The sequence below is a fragment of the Aspergillus fijiensis genome (genome assembly GCF_003184825.1).
Source record: "Aspergillus fijiensis CBS 313.89 unplaced genomic scaffold BO72scaffold_6, whole genome shotgun sequence".
Classification (NCBI taxonomy): domain Eukaryota; kingdom Fungi; phylum Ascomycota; class Eurotiomycetes; order Eurotiales; family Aspergillaceae; genus Aspergillus; species Aspergillus fijiensis.
In genome coordinates this window covers 309,063-320,045 of record NW_024468982.1, presented here as the reverse complement: position 1 = coordinate 320,045, position 10,983 = coordinate 309,063, and the positions used below count along the sequence as shown (strand labels likewise).

The following is a 10,983-nucleotide window of genomic DNA, read 5'->3' as shown; positions in this document are numbered from 1 at the left end:
AGCGCCGAGTCCAACCAATGCTATGTCCAGGGGCACTTGAGGGGTCAAGGCTATGCGTGTCATTCGTCCAGATTGCCAGGACGTGATTCTCGACCGAAGATTGCATAGAGTTTGCACCCCTTTGCATTTCGTCGAATAAGGCTGTCTTGAGTGTCGAAGGTGAACAATGTGCTGGATTGGTCGAGGACAATGCGCCTGAAGTTCTGCCACTATGATACTGAAAATCCGGTGCTTCAGGTAATCAAGTATTACTGCTTCGCAGATGAGATAACATGGTCCAGGGCTCATCGCAACTGTTCACCTGAGAGATTGCGGAGCATAATGCCTTGAATTGGGGCAGATGGTCGAAAGGTAGGAGCCCGGCCTGGAGCCCGGCTTGGAGATGCAGTCAACCTTGTAGCCAAGATCTTATTCCGAAGCTGACCGGCGAGAGCTAGAACTCTCATCAAATCTGGCTTTCGGTCACGGGTATTGCTATTAGGTACTCTACTTACATTTATAGCAAAGGTAATTGGTCAATTTTAGGTTCATGGTCAGTCGTTGTAAGAAACTCGACTCAGAGCTGGATGAAAATATGGCGCAAGTGACCCTGTGAGCACCTTAGGTAGTCTAGCATCCTAGGAGGTGCAGTGATAGAAGCGGGCAGGATGCAGCTATCCCGATGGATGTCCTGCTGCCCTGCATTCAAGGGTCCTCACAGAACCAGCGACAGGCGCACGTGCTACGGAAGCCCGCCCTTATTATCAGTTGTTACCCCACTGTTAGGGGCTCACTAGAACCGATCGGGGATTAGCCCGTGGGGCAACCCAGGTGGCCCTATACAATCCGAGCATAATCTCAGGTGTGCCTTCTCCACCATCTTCGAGGAACGTGGTCAAGGGAATTGGAGAATCCATGTTCCTTACCCACTTTGTCTGTTCTGTTGTTCTGGAAGCGAGAAAGGTGCAGTGAGATCGAACGATGTCACCCCAGCTGCCGATTAGACCAGGATTGAACAAGGATAGGCCAGAATGCAAACTGTCGAATAGAAGGTCTTTCCTGATCCGCGTGGTCCATTTCAGCTTCAACGTGCAGTACGGTCCCTGGCCAACTATCCGCTCTGTGGAACCTCATTCTATGTACTAACCCGTGGTCAGGGCACATGGTCTCGCGTGGCTCGGAGACATGTACTGCTTCTCTCTTGCCGAAGCCTATAAATATACGACTGCGAGTCCTTCCCCAATGTTTTGACTGAGCGCTGATCATTCTCTCATCTATTACCCTTTCCTTGGTGATCGTCAAGATACTTCGTCTTGGAGGAAATCAAGTCACAATGAAGTCTTCCGCCGCCACTTTGCTTGCAGCCGCTTCCGTGGCGTACGCCCAGCTCGCCAACGTCTCTGAGCCTTCTCTAACGGAGATCGAGAAGGCCGCGGCCACAATCGAGCCATACTCCCCCGTCTCCAATGTCGAGGGTCTTGTCTTCAATCGCTTCTATCAGATCTGGCTTGAGAACATTGTATGGGCCTGACCCATTCTTATCATCATGAATTCTGCTGACATCATGGGAAGGACTACGAGGACGCTGCTGCGGATGAGAACGTGCAATGGTTGGCTTCGCAAGGTATCACACTGTGAGTGACTTTCGTATTATAATGGAAGAACGGGACGTTCGTCACTAACACGGTGCTCTACATAGGACCAATTTCTACGCAGTCACCCATCCTTCCGAGCCAAATTACTGTGCCTCGGCCTCTGGCGACACCTTTGGCATGGACAACGATGACTTCCAGCAAATTCCGGCCAACGTTTCTACTATCGCTGATTTGCTGGACACGAAGAACATTGCTTGGGGTGAATATCAGGAGCACCTCCCTTATCCTGGCTTCCAAGGGTATAATTACTCTAATCAAGTCACCTATGCCAATGACTACGTGCGAAAGCACAACCCTTTGATTCTGTTCGACTCGATTGCCCAGAATAGCACTCGCTTGCGTCAGATCAAGAACTTCACCAGCTTTGAAGACGACTTGGCCAACAAGAAGCTACCTCAGTGGGCCTTTATCACTCCCAACATGACTAACGATGCTCACGACACAAACATCACCTTTGCTGCTCAGTGGGAGCGTAGCTGGGTGCCTCCGTTGCTGAACAACTCCTACTTCATGAATGATACCTTGTTGCTCCTCACCTTTGATGAGGACAAGACCTACCCCAAAGGAAACAAAATCTTCAGTATTTTGTTGGGTGGTGTGATTCCCGACAACCTAAAGGGCACTAAGGACGACACCTTCTACACCCACTACTCCGTCATTGCATCCGTCTCGGCCAACTGGGGGTTGCCTTCCCTTGGGCGCTGGGACTGTGGCGCCAACATTCTCGAAATCGTGGCCAACAAGACCGGTTACGTTAACTACGATGTTGACACCACTAATCTCCACCTTAACGAGACCTACCCTGGCCCGCTCTCTGATAATGATTACTCGGAGTACTCTTCTGCGTGGCCAGTCCCTTTGACTAATGGTACTTGCTCGGCTGGCCATGGTATTCTTGACATTGTGAAGAAGAACTTTGCCAACACTGAGCCTACTTACAACTACACCAGCCCTTTCCCGTACGACACCAAATCCAAGTATAATGTCGACGTCACCGCCACCAGGAAACAGAACAGCTCCAACTCCTCTACCTCTTCTTCTGCTTCATCATCTGCTGTTGCCAACACTGGTAACCCTATGATGTTGCCTGGGTTTGCCACTCTTTCGGGTGCCGTTGTGGCTCTGCTGATGAGCATTCTGTGAGTGAAGTGCGATTCTCTTGGACCGGATCGAGATGGAGAGGAATATAAGGTTCATCCTTACGCATAAAAAAGGTGGATGACTAGGGTGAGCATTTAATGTACGTTATGACTGGGAATAATGGGACATAACAAATGTAATGATTATTGCTTCAATTTCTCTAGTATATGACCAAAAACCAATCTAAATAAAAAGAGTACACTTGCAGCGATATCAACAAGGGGGATTGGCTCTTCAGTAACGGGGGTTTGCTTGGAGCAGCTTGGTTTGAGCTCTTGATGCGCTGTGTATGTGCAACAATGTTCTCTTCGCTAATTAGCTATCTTCGTATAGCTTGTCTTCCAAACTGGATGAGAGGTAGTCATATCAGTGTCCTACTTCTGATGCCTTGGCCAGTGCACTCAGACCTAGATAATAAGGTGCGATTTCTGCTTTGATGTTGAGGTCCAGGTACAGAAGCATTCATTATCGCCTGGATCCATAGTCTTCCGTCGTCTCCCACATGTTTAGTGTGCACTGAACGCCATTAAGCTTTCCGCTATGGCCTGTACACAATCTTATTTATTGAGCTTGTGAGGCTGCAAAAACCGAAAAATAGTATCTCATTGCAATTTGCTAACTTACGGAATCAATTCACTTCGAGCAGCGCGAAGGTCAGTCTGGAATAAGTGCAGACCAGAGGAAGGAAGACCGAGCAGTCCGGACCATCCTTGTCTTAGCCTGTCTTGACCAGAATGGACTTGGTCTCCAGATAGCTATCCATGCTATGCAGATAACCCTCACGACCGATACCACTGCCTTTCCAGCCTCCGAATGGCATATCTTTCGCCATGGAAGGACTTGTGCAGTTAACGCCAACGGTCCCGGCTTCAAGCAGTTTCGATGCCCGCAGAGCCCGGTCAATATTCTTGGTGAAGACGGCTGCATACAAGCCGAATTCACTATCATTGGCTCTTGCAATGGCCTCTTCTTCTTTCCCGAATGTGTTGATCACTACCACAGGACCGAAAATTTCCTCTTTCATGATCTGAGACTCCTCCGGCACCTCCTCGAACACAGTGGGCTTGATGAAGTTTCCATCCTTTGCATCACCGCCGAGTGTCAACTTACCCTTCTTCTCTCCCAAAGAAAGGTACGCTTTGACTCGCTCATACTGAGTTCTATCAGCTTGCGGTCCTTGATTTGTTGCTTCATTCAACGGGTTTCCAAGTATAGCAGCGCCAAATTTATCCTTGAAAACAGCGAGGAATTTGTCTACTACCCTTTCTTGTACGTAAATGCGTGAGTTGGCGATACAGGTTTGTCCACTGAAGAGTTGCACGCTGAATTGAGTCTGCTCAGCTGCAGATTCCAGGTCCGCATCCTCGAAGATCAGGGCAGGGGTCTTTCCCCCCAGCTCCATGTGTACGGTTTTCATATTGGACTTGGCCGCAGCGGCTTGGATCTTCCGTCCTGTCAAGCTAGATCCGGTGAAGCTGATACAGCGAACGTCCATGTGTGAGGCTATCGCAGTGCCGGTGGTCGGGCCATATTCATGAAGTATATTCACAACACCGGGTGGGAATCCGGCCTCGGCAATCAGCTTGGCTCCCAAGCCGATCTGCATGGTATCCCATTGTTAGTATTGACTGACGGGCAGTGAACTGTGGACCTTTCAGAGGGATCTTACAGTCAGAGGCGACTTTTCGCTGCTTTTCAAAACAATGGTGTTTCCAGCTGCCACCGCCGGTGCGATCTTCGTGGCGAAAGACGCGAGTGGTACATTCCAAGGGATGATGGCTGCCACGACTCCGTACGGTTCTTTCACCGTGATATTGAAGTGACCGGGCGTGTTTCTACTGGATGATCCTTGAACAGTCCATCCAGCCTCTGCAAAATAATTGAAGGTCTCGATGGCCATACTGGAATCGACGTAGCGAGACACTGGCTTCCCGGTAGACAAAGCTTCCAAGCGCGCAAACTCTTCCTCATGATCCTGAATAAGTGATGCAATCTTGCGTAGAAAGACACCTCTGTCTGCCGGGGAGAGATTCCTCCATGCCGGGAATGCGGCCCTGGCCGCAGCAACAGCAGCATCTACGTCTACCTCACTGGCTTCACAGACTGGAAAGCAATCATGTCATGTTAGACGTTGCGTTCTTCCGGTATAATTTCATCGTCTCACTTACTCTCTGCCACTTTCTCATTGGTATAGGGGCTAGTTAACTCGAAGACCTTTCCGTTTGATGATGGCACAAACTGTTGAGGGTGATATCAGCTTGCAAGTCTTATCATCTTCATTAGATGCTAGACCCTACTTTGCCATTGATGAACAACTGCCTTGAAGTCGGCTCCTCTGTAGGGCCAGTCATGTTGCGATAATAAGTAACAGGAAGTATCCGATGCCAGGATATGATAAGAAACACTTTCCGGCATCAGGCATGGTGCAATTTACTCCTTCCTTATACCTGACTGTTGCAACACAAGGTAAAGTGGGGTTGGTTAGGTGAGAATCACATTCATCACAGATGTCGGGAACAGAAGAATTGACCCAGCCTAGGTCAAACTCAGGTAAATATTGACATGCCAGTCATGAACTGTAACCAGCTCTCAAACACTTCGTGGCGCTCCGACTTGAACTTTACTTTCTTCTTATGATACCGGTCGCAGCCAGTATTCACTATCCACGGAAGGCTACAATCAAACGGACAAGGCTTTGTTTATAAGTTGATATAATCTTCACATGCCTCATGATTGATTCGTTACAGATATAGTACATTAGATGATTTATTCAGCAAGACCAGCACGCTTCAAATCCTGAATGTCCAGAGTGTCTTGGTCGCCAGGACGACGCTCCGAGTTGAGCTTCACCTTATCCTCAGGACCGCCAAGGCCCTCAAACGCTTCAGCTGGTGCAAGACTACAATAGGGATAATATTAGCCTCCATGTGAAGGACGTGAGAAGGAGGGAAGCCTCTCTTACCGGCCACGGTCGTCACGGCTGCCACCCTCATCTTCAGGGATGGGTTTACGGTTGCTTCCAGTGGCATGAGCCTCTCGGCCGGTTCTAATGCCAGTTTCGAACTTCCTCTCGACCATCTCATCCACACCAGATTCCAATGCTTTGGCACATCAGCAATGAGCCATGGGGCGTGGTTGGGTGACGGGACGGTTCACATACTGGAGTCACTCTTCTTACCAAGGCCCTGCTTGGCCTGATAGGAGTTCAAATCCTTCTCGGCGTCGAAAGCGACGCGAACCTTGTCGTAGTCGTTCATTTTGATGGAGATTCGGTGGTATGGGTAGTATGTTCAACAAAAGGGATATAGTGGTTGTTGCAATGAGAATCGAGCTGGGAGTTCGAGGGTATGTTTATGACTAGGATAAGCCAGCATTTTTATGGCTTATATACGTCCTCTTGGACACATCTCTGATGGAGAGTGTGAAGGAAATTGCATCATAAGACATCATAGGTATGTAACGGTGCTTGCCTTCGATTCTAGATCTATGTGACTCGGTCACCTAAGTTACGTAGCAAGTAGGTACCAACTATATGATATCATGCGATTCCAAGCCCTAAGAAGCTTGATCCCGATTGAGCCTAGTGCTCAGGGTCCGACCCTAGGGCTACTCGGAGCGGAACTACTATAGACCGGAGTGTCCCCGCCTCGGCGGGGACGAAAGATTGCTAGCAGTCGAATCAATGAATCAGGCAGGTGACCGGGCCTGAAGCTTCTCTGCTGCTTGTTGCTCCTTGTCATTGTTAACAATACACATTCCGTCTCTCTCTCCCCGTCCCCCGCAGTCCCAGTATTCTTGTATACTTACAGGGCAGGGCATCAGGACTCAACTAAACCTGCATCACTTGCTTCATCTAGTCGTTGGGGTTCCAGTCTTGGCCGCCATTCATCTCTTGTGCAATAAGTTTCCGAGTACCCCAAGCTGCGCAGTACGACGCGTGCGATACACCACCTTCGACTAGTCGGCTCTATTCCCGACAACACAGCATCTCACGCACAACATGGCTTCGATTATCGAGTTAGCAGGGGAAGCCAACCCGCTGACACTGCATAATGTTCTCAATGCACTGATCTTAGCGGCGAGCTCAACCCAACAGCAGGTGCAGACGGGCACCCAACAACTCCAGAACTGGGAGAAACAGGAGATGTACTACACGTACCTTCAGGTGAGTTTCTCCCACGGACTCGGCTGCCATTATCAATTCTGATTACCGCAGGACGTATTCCTAGATCAGTCCGTCCCGTCGGAAGTTCGATACCTTGCCATCATCCAGTTAAAGAACGGCATCGACAAGTATTGGCGAAAGACCGCTACTAAGTAGGCTCACCTGAGCTCGTTGACTTCATATACAAGGACTGACATACTCGCAAAGTGCCATCAAGAAGGAGGAGAAGGAACAGATTAAGCTCAGGGCACTACAAGCTGGTGTCGTGGAACCTGCCCCTCTACTCGCCCTTCACAATGCCTTGATGCTAGCTAAGATAATGCGCTACGAATTCCCTCAAGACTGGTATGTGATCTCGCATAACTGCACTGGACTTGCGATCGTTAGCTGATTGTTCTTGCAGGCCTGACGCAATCTCCTCGATCATCGCCTTCCTCCGCTCCTCCACCCAGCCTGGCGCGAACCCGTTACAATTACCCCGAACCCTCGTCATTTTACTGCAAATCATCAAAGAGCTGTCAACAGCTCGCTTACAAAGGACTCGTGCCAACCTCCAGTCCGTGGCACCCGAGGTCTTCCATCTGCTTGGTGGCATATATGTGGATAAGGTGAACACCTGGGTATCTTGGTTGGAGCAAGGGGGCGTTGATGAGACAGCACTGCTGGGGACTATGGAACAGAGCCTTGTGTCTCTTAAGGTAATTCGACGCCTGGTTATTGCCGGCTTCGAACACCCTAACCGGGATAAGGACGTTCGCGAATTCTGGGTCCTCACTCATGCCCACTTCAGCAGGTTCTTGAACTTCGTCAATGGCCCTGCAGCCATTTCAGATCCATTCAAAAGGGCAGTCGAGAAGCATCTTTTGCAACTCTCTAAGCTTCATGTGGAGATGGCCAAGGACCGACCAGCCTCTTTTGCATTACTACCCGACAGCATCCGTCTTGTTCAGGCCTATTGGACTCTGGTCACTCAGTTGGGCGAACACTACAGTGAGCTCGGAGCTGACGGAGAATCAGAGGGCAAGACACTGATGGAAAAAACCGGGCTGAGAGCGCTCCTTCTGATCAGAGCTTGTTCGAAAATGGCATTCAATCCTGCGCAGACATTCAAGTACCAAACTGCAGAGGACAAGGAAGAGAAGAAGCAATCTGTGGAACTCATCAAAGCCGAACTTTTCACGCACGACTTTGTCGTTAGTGTCATGGAACTCTTGGTTACCCAATTCTTTCGTTTCAGAAAGAACGATTTTCAAGAATGGGAAGAAGACCCAGAAGAATGGGAGAGAAAAGAAGAGGATATCGCGGAGGCGTGGGAGTTTTCCATCCGGTCTTGCTCGGAAAAGCTCTTCCTTGATCTTGTCATTCACTTCAAGGAGTTGCTCATCCCCCGCTTGCTGCACGTCTTCTACGGCTTCGCAAGTAAGCAGTCAAACCTTTTGCCACCGGTGCTATTCTAACGATCTGTTATAGGTCCCGACAACCACGATGTGCTGTTGAAAGATTCGCTTTACTCGGCCATTGGACTATCTGCAGCAAGTCTAGAACAGCACCTGGACTTCAACAACTTCCTCGAGGCCACACTCGTGCCGGAAGTTCAACTACAAGAGCAAGGCTACAATCTTCTTCGAAGAAGGATCGCTATTCTCCTGGGTCAGTGGGTTCCAGTAAAGGCGAGCGAGCTGAACCGAAATGCCGTGTATCAAATATTTCAGCATCTGCTCAGTCGGAAAGACCCGTTGAATGACCTTGTTGTACGCATCAGTGCTGGTAGACAGCTGAAGAACGTGCTCGATCCTTTTGAGTTCTCGCCAACTGAATTCTTGCCATATGCTCCGTCGATCCTCCAAGACCTGATGTCTCTTGTTCAAGAAGTGGAGCTCTCAGAGACTAGGATGGGCCTACTCGATACTGTTCGTATGGCTGTGGTCAAGATGGAAGATCATGTAAGTGCATCAACAGGTTTAAGTAAACAGCAATCAATTCTGACCTTACCCAGATTGCTCCCTTCTCGGACCAAATTCTGTCTTTGCTGCCACCTCTTTGGGAGAGCTCTGGAGAAGAACACCTAATGAAGCAAGCCATCCTCACTCTTCTCTCGTCTCTCATCCATTCCCTCAAGCAAGACTCAGTTCGATATCACTCAATCATCTTGCCTCTAATTCAGAACTCTGTCGAGCCAGGCTCTGTAAGTTTTGAACCCCACTGAGCCAGTTTCCAATGCTCATGGTCATACAGGAGACTCTCATTTACCTTCTCGACGAAGCCCTCGACCTCTGGTCTGCGATCCTCATGCAAACACCCTCCCCGGCTTCTCCAGAGATCTTGTCCCTCATTCCAGCCCTTATGCCCATCATGGAGGCAGCCACGGATAGCGCCCCACAAGCCCTCCAGATTGTTGAATCCTACATTATCCTCGCCCCTCAGGAGATTCTCAGCGATCGAATTCGCTTCCCACTACTCGTCTCCCTCGAGACCCTTCTGAAAATCACCACTCGCCAGCGGTTGGGCGTTGTACCCCGTCTCGTGGAACTGATGCTCCGTGGCGCCGAAGCGGTAGATGGCGGCAGCGAGAGCACCTACAACGTGATCACCCGTTCCCTCCTCGACAGTTCCTTCCTTCCTGCCCTCCTGGAGGGACTTCACTCTGCCTACGAAGCCAGTCAAAGCACGGGACCCAACCGCAAACAGACCTCCGTCTATGGGGTTGTGGAGACGGACTATTTCTCTGTCCTTGCACGCCTCGCCGTGGCCCACCCCAAGATCTTTACTTCCGCCGTGGCCTCTGCCACCAACACTTCAGAGGAGCAAGCCCTCAACTGGATATTGACGGAGTGGTTCCTCCACTACGACAACATCGGTAGCAGCACCCAGAAAAAACTCCACGCCCTCGCCCTCACCCAACTTCTCACCCTGAATGGGCCCGATTCCCAGCCCCCGACTTACCTCCTCGACAACCTCCAGTCCTACATGACCATGTGGACCGACATCGTAACCGAGCTCTCCGAAGACGCCGGTGGCGCGAACCCTGACGACCCCCGCGGCGGCGACTACCTCATTTACTGGAACAATGCTCAAACGGCCGCCGGCGACGAGCACGAGCCGCCCGAGAACGAGCGTCGTCGCGCCTGGGATGAAATGGACATTCTGCACAAGGTCAGTATCCGGGAGTTCATCCGGGAGCGTCTCCGTTCCGTCATCGTCGGCTGCGGAGGCGAGCAGCGCTTCCAGGAGGATTGGCTGCTGAACGTTGACCGGGAGGTGGTTGCTGCTTTCGGGGCTCTGGGCTTACTCTGAATGGTTCTCCCCCCTCCTTCCACCCCATAAGGAACCCCTAATTCCCTTTCGTACATTCTCCCGACCTTCTGATGGTCGTGATGATCATGTGTTGTCCTGCATATGCCTGCCTGCCTGCTTGTTGCATCATCGTATCTATGCATCATATCTACCATGCTTGCTCGCCCCGTTCTTCCGACAAGTATTCCCTTCCCCGCCATTCTCATCCATGGACAGATTGTTTTCTCTCTCGTCATTTTTTTCATCTTTCACCGTGTCTCTGTTGACTATAACTGTTGCCGAAATACCCCATACATATAGATAAGTTTCATGGTTCGAACGAATGGATAGTCAGTTAGGTTCTTTCGAGGTCGCGCACTCGGTTCGCCCATTCATTTATTTGGGGATTTATCATGGAAGAAGGTGCTGGTAACTACTGTAGTGCCTGGAGAGAATGTAAGCGATGTAGAGCAGGGCTAAGTTGCTACCAATTCATCATCGCGTGGCTTGCCGTATAAGAAAGAGTTTGGTGCGTAAGGCCTTTTACTTATGGTCTCTTCGACGCCCGAAAGGGAAGGAACGACGAAAGTCACGGGTCACGGGTCGGGGCCGGGGCCTGGGGGAGAAGTTACAGAACATAAAGCGACTGGATGGTAATTGGCTCCATGTAACAGGATACCCAATCTAAGACAGATTATGGGGAAGGCACCGGTCAGAGATCAAGTTACTGAATAAATGGCAAGAATTTCATTCTCATGTCCTATGTAACAA

The 10,983-nt window shown here is 50.2% G+C and overlaps 4 protein-coding genes across 4 annotated transcripts; 2 read left to right on the top strand and 2 right to left on the bottom strand.

Moving 5' to 3' along the window:
* The first annotated feature begins 867 nt into the window (after positions 1 to 867).
* Positions 868 to 2,898, top strand: BO72DRAFT_396519 (acid phosphatase PHOa). The gene is made up of 4 exons (XM_040942033.1): positions 868 to 1,073; positions 1,137 to 1,498; positions 1,552 to 1,613; positions 1,679 to 2,898. Exons 2-4 carry the CDS (start codon positions 1,313 to 1,315, stop codon positions 2,775 to 2,777), a joined length of 1,347 nt encoding a protein of 448 aa, XP_040805142.1. The 5' UTR covers positions 868 to 1,073; positions 1,137 to 1,312; the 3' UTR covers positions 2,778 to 2,898.
* A 591-nt stretch (positions 2,899 to 3,489) lies between these two features.
* On the bottom strand, positions 3,490 to 5,125 carry BO72DRAFT_518400 (aldehyde dehydrogenase family protein; the record flags this gene model as incomplete). The annotated part of the gene is made up of 4 exons (XM_040949645.1): positions 3,490 to 4,374; positions 4,444 to 4,877; positions 4,943 to 5,012; positions 5,072 to 5,125. 4 exons carry the CDS (start codon positions 5,123 to 5,125, stop codon positions 3,490 to 3,492), a joined length of 1,443 nt encoding a protein of 480 aa, XP_040805141.1.
* Positions 5,126 to 5,485: 360 nt separating this feature from the next.
* Positions 5,486 to 6,263, bottom strand: BO72DRAFT_483307 (uncharacterized protein). Its single transcript, XM_040947790.1, has 3 exons — positions 5,935 to 6,263; positions 5,737 to 5,875; positions 5,486 to 5,673 (listed from the first exon to the last, which is right to left on the bottom strand). The coding sequence occupies exons 1-3, from the start codon at positions 6,029 to 6,031 to the stop codon at positions 5,541 to 5,543; spliced, it is 369 nt and encodes a 122-aa protein (XP_040805140.1). The 5' UTR covers positions 6,032 to 6,263; the 3' UTR covers positions 5,486 to 5,540.
* Positions 6,264 to 6,480: 217 nt separating this feature from the next.
* BO72DRAFT_421440 (putative importin 11) lies at positions 6,481 to 10,625 on the top strand. Its single transcript, XM_040942763.1, has 7 exons — positions 6,481 to 6,939; positions 6,991 to 7,091; positions 7,147 to 7,284; positions 7,343 to 8,358; positions 8,410 to 8,882; positions 8,936 to 9,124; positions 9,175 to 10,625. The coding sequence occupies exons 1-7, from the start codon at positions 6,775 to 6,777 to the stop codon at positions 10,231 to 10,233; spliced, it is 3,141 nt and encodes a 1,046-aa protein (XP_040805139.1). The 5' UTR covers positions 6,481 to 6,774; the 3' UTR covers positions 10,234 to 10,625.
* The last annotated feature ends 358 nt before the right edge of the window (positions 10,626 to 10,983 follow it).

Excerpts from the sequence above, each read along its gene's own strand:
- BO72DRAFT_396519 (XM_040942033.1), top strand. The coding sequence starts at position 1,313 with ATGAAGTCTTCCGCCGCCACTTTGCTTGCAGCCGCTTCCGTGGCGTAC. Across the intron at positions 1,499-1,551 it reads AGATCTGGCTTGAGAACATT|GACTACGAGGACGCTGCTGC; the intron begins GTATGGGCCTGA and ends CATCATGGGAAG. Across the intron at positions 1,614-1,678 it reads GCTTCGCAAGGTATCACACT|GACCAATTTCTACGCAGTCA; the intron begins GTGAGTGACTTT and ends TGCTCTACATAG.
- BO72DRAFT_483307 (XM_040947790.1), bottom strand. The coding sequence starts at position 6,031 with ATGAACGACTACGACAAGGTTCGCGTCGCTTTCGACGCCGAGAAGGAT. Across the intron at positions 5,876-5,934 it reads TGGTAAGAAGAGTGACTCCA|CATTGGAATCTGGTGTGGAT; the intron begins GTATGTGAACCG and ends GATGTGCCAAAG. Across the intron at positions 5,674-5,736 it reads AGCCGTGACGACCGTGGCCG|TCTTGCACCAGCTGAAGCGT; the intron begins GTAAGAGAGGCT and ends TCCCTATTGTAG.
- BO72DRAFT_421440 (XM_040942763.1), top strand. The coding sequence starts at position 6,775 with ATGGCTTCGATTATCGAGTTAGCAGGGGAAGCCAACCCGCTGACACTG. Across the intron at positions 6,940-6,990 it reads TGTACTACACGTACCTTCAG|GACGTATTCCTAGATCAGTC; the intron begins GTGAGTTTCTCC and ends TGATTACCGCAG. Across the intron at positions 7,285-7,342 it reads TACGAATTCCCTCAAGACTG|GCCTGACGCAATCTCCTCGA; the intron begins GTATGTGATCTC and ends TTGTTCTTGCAG.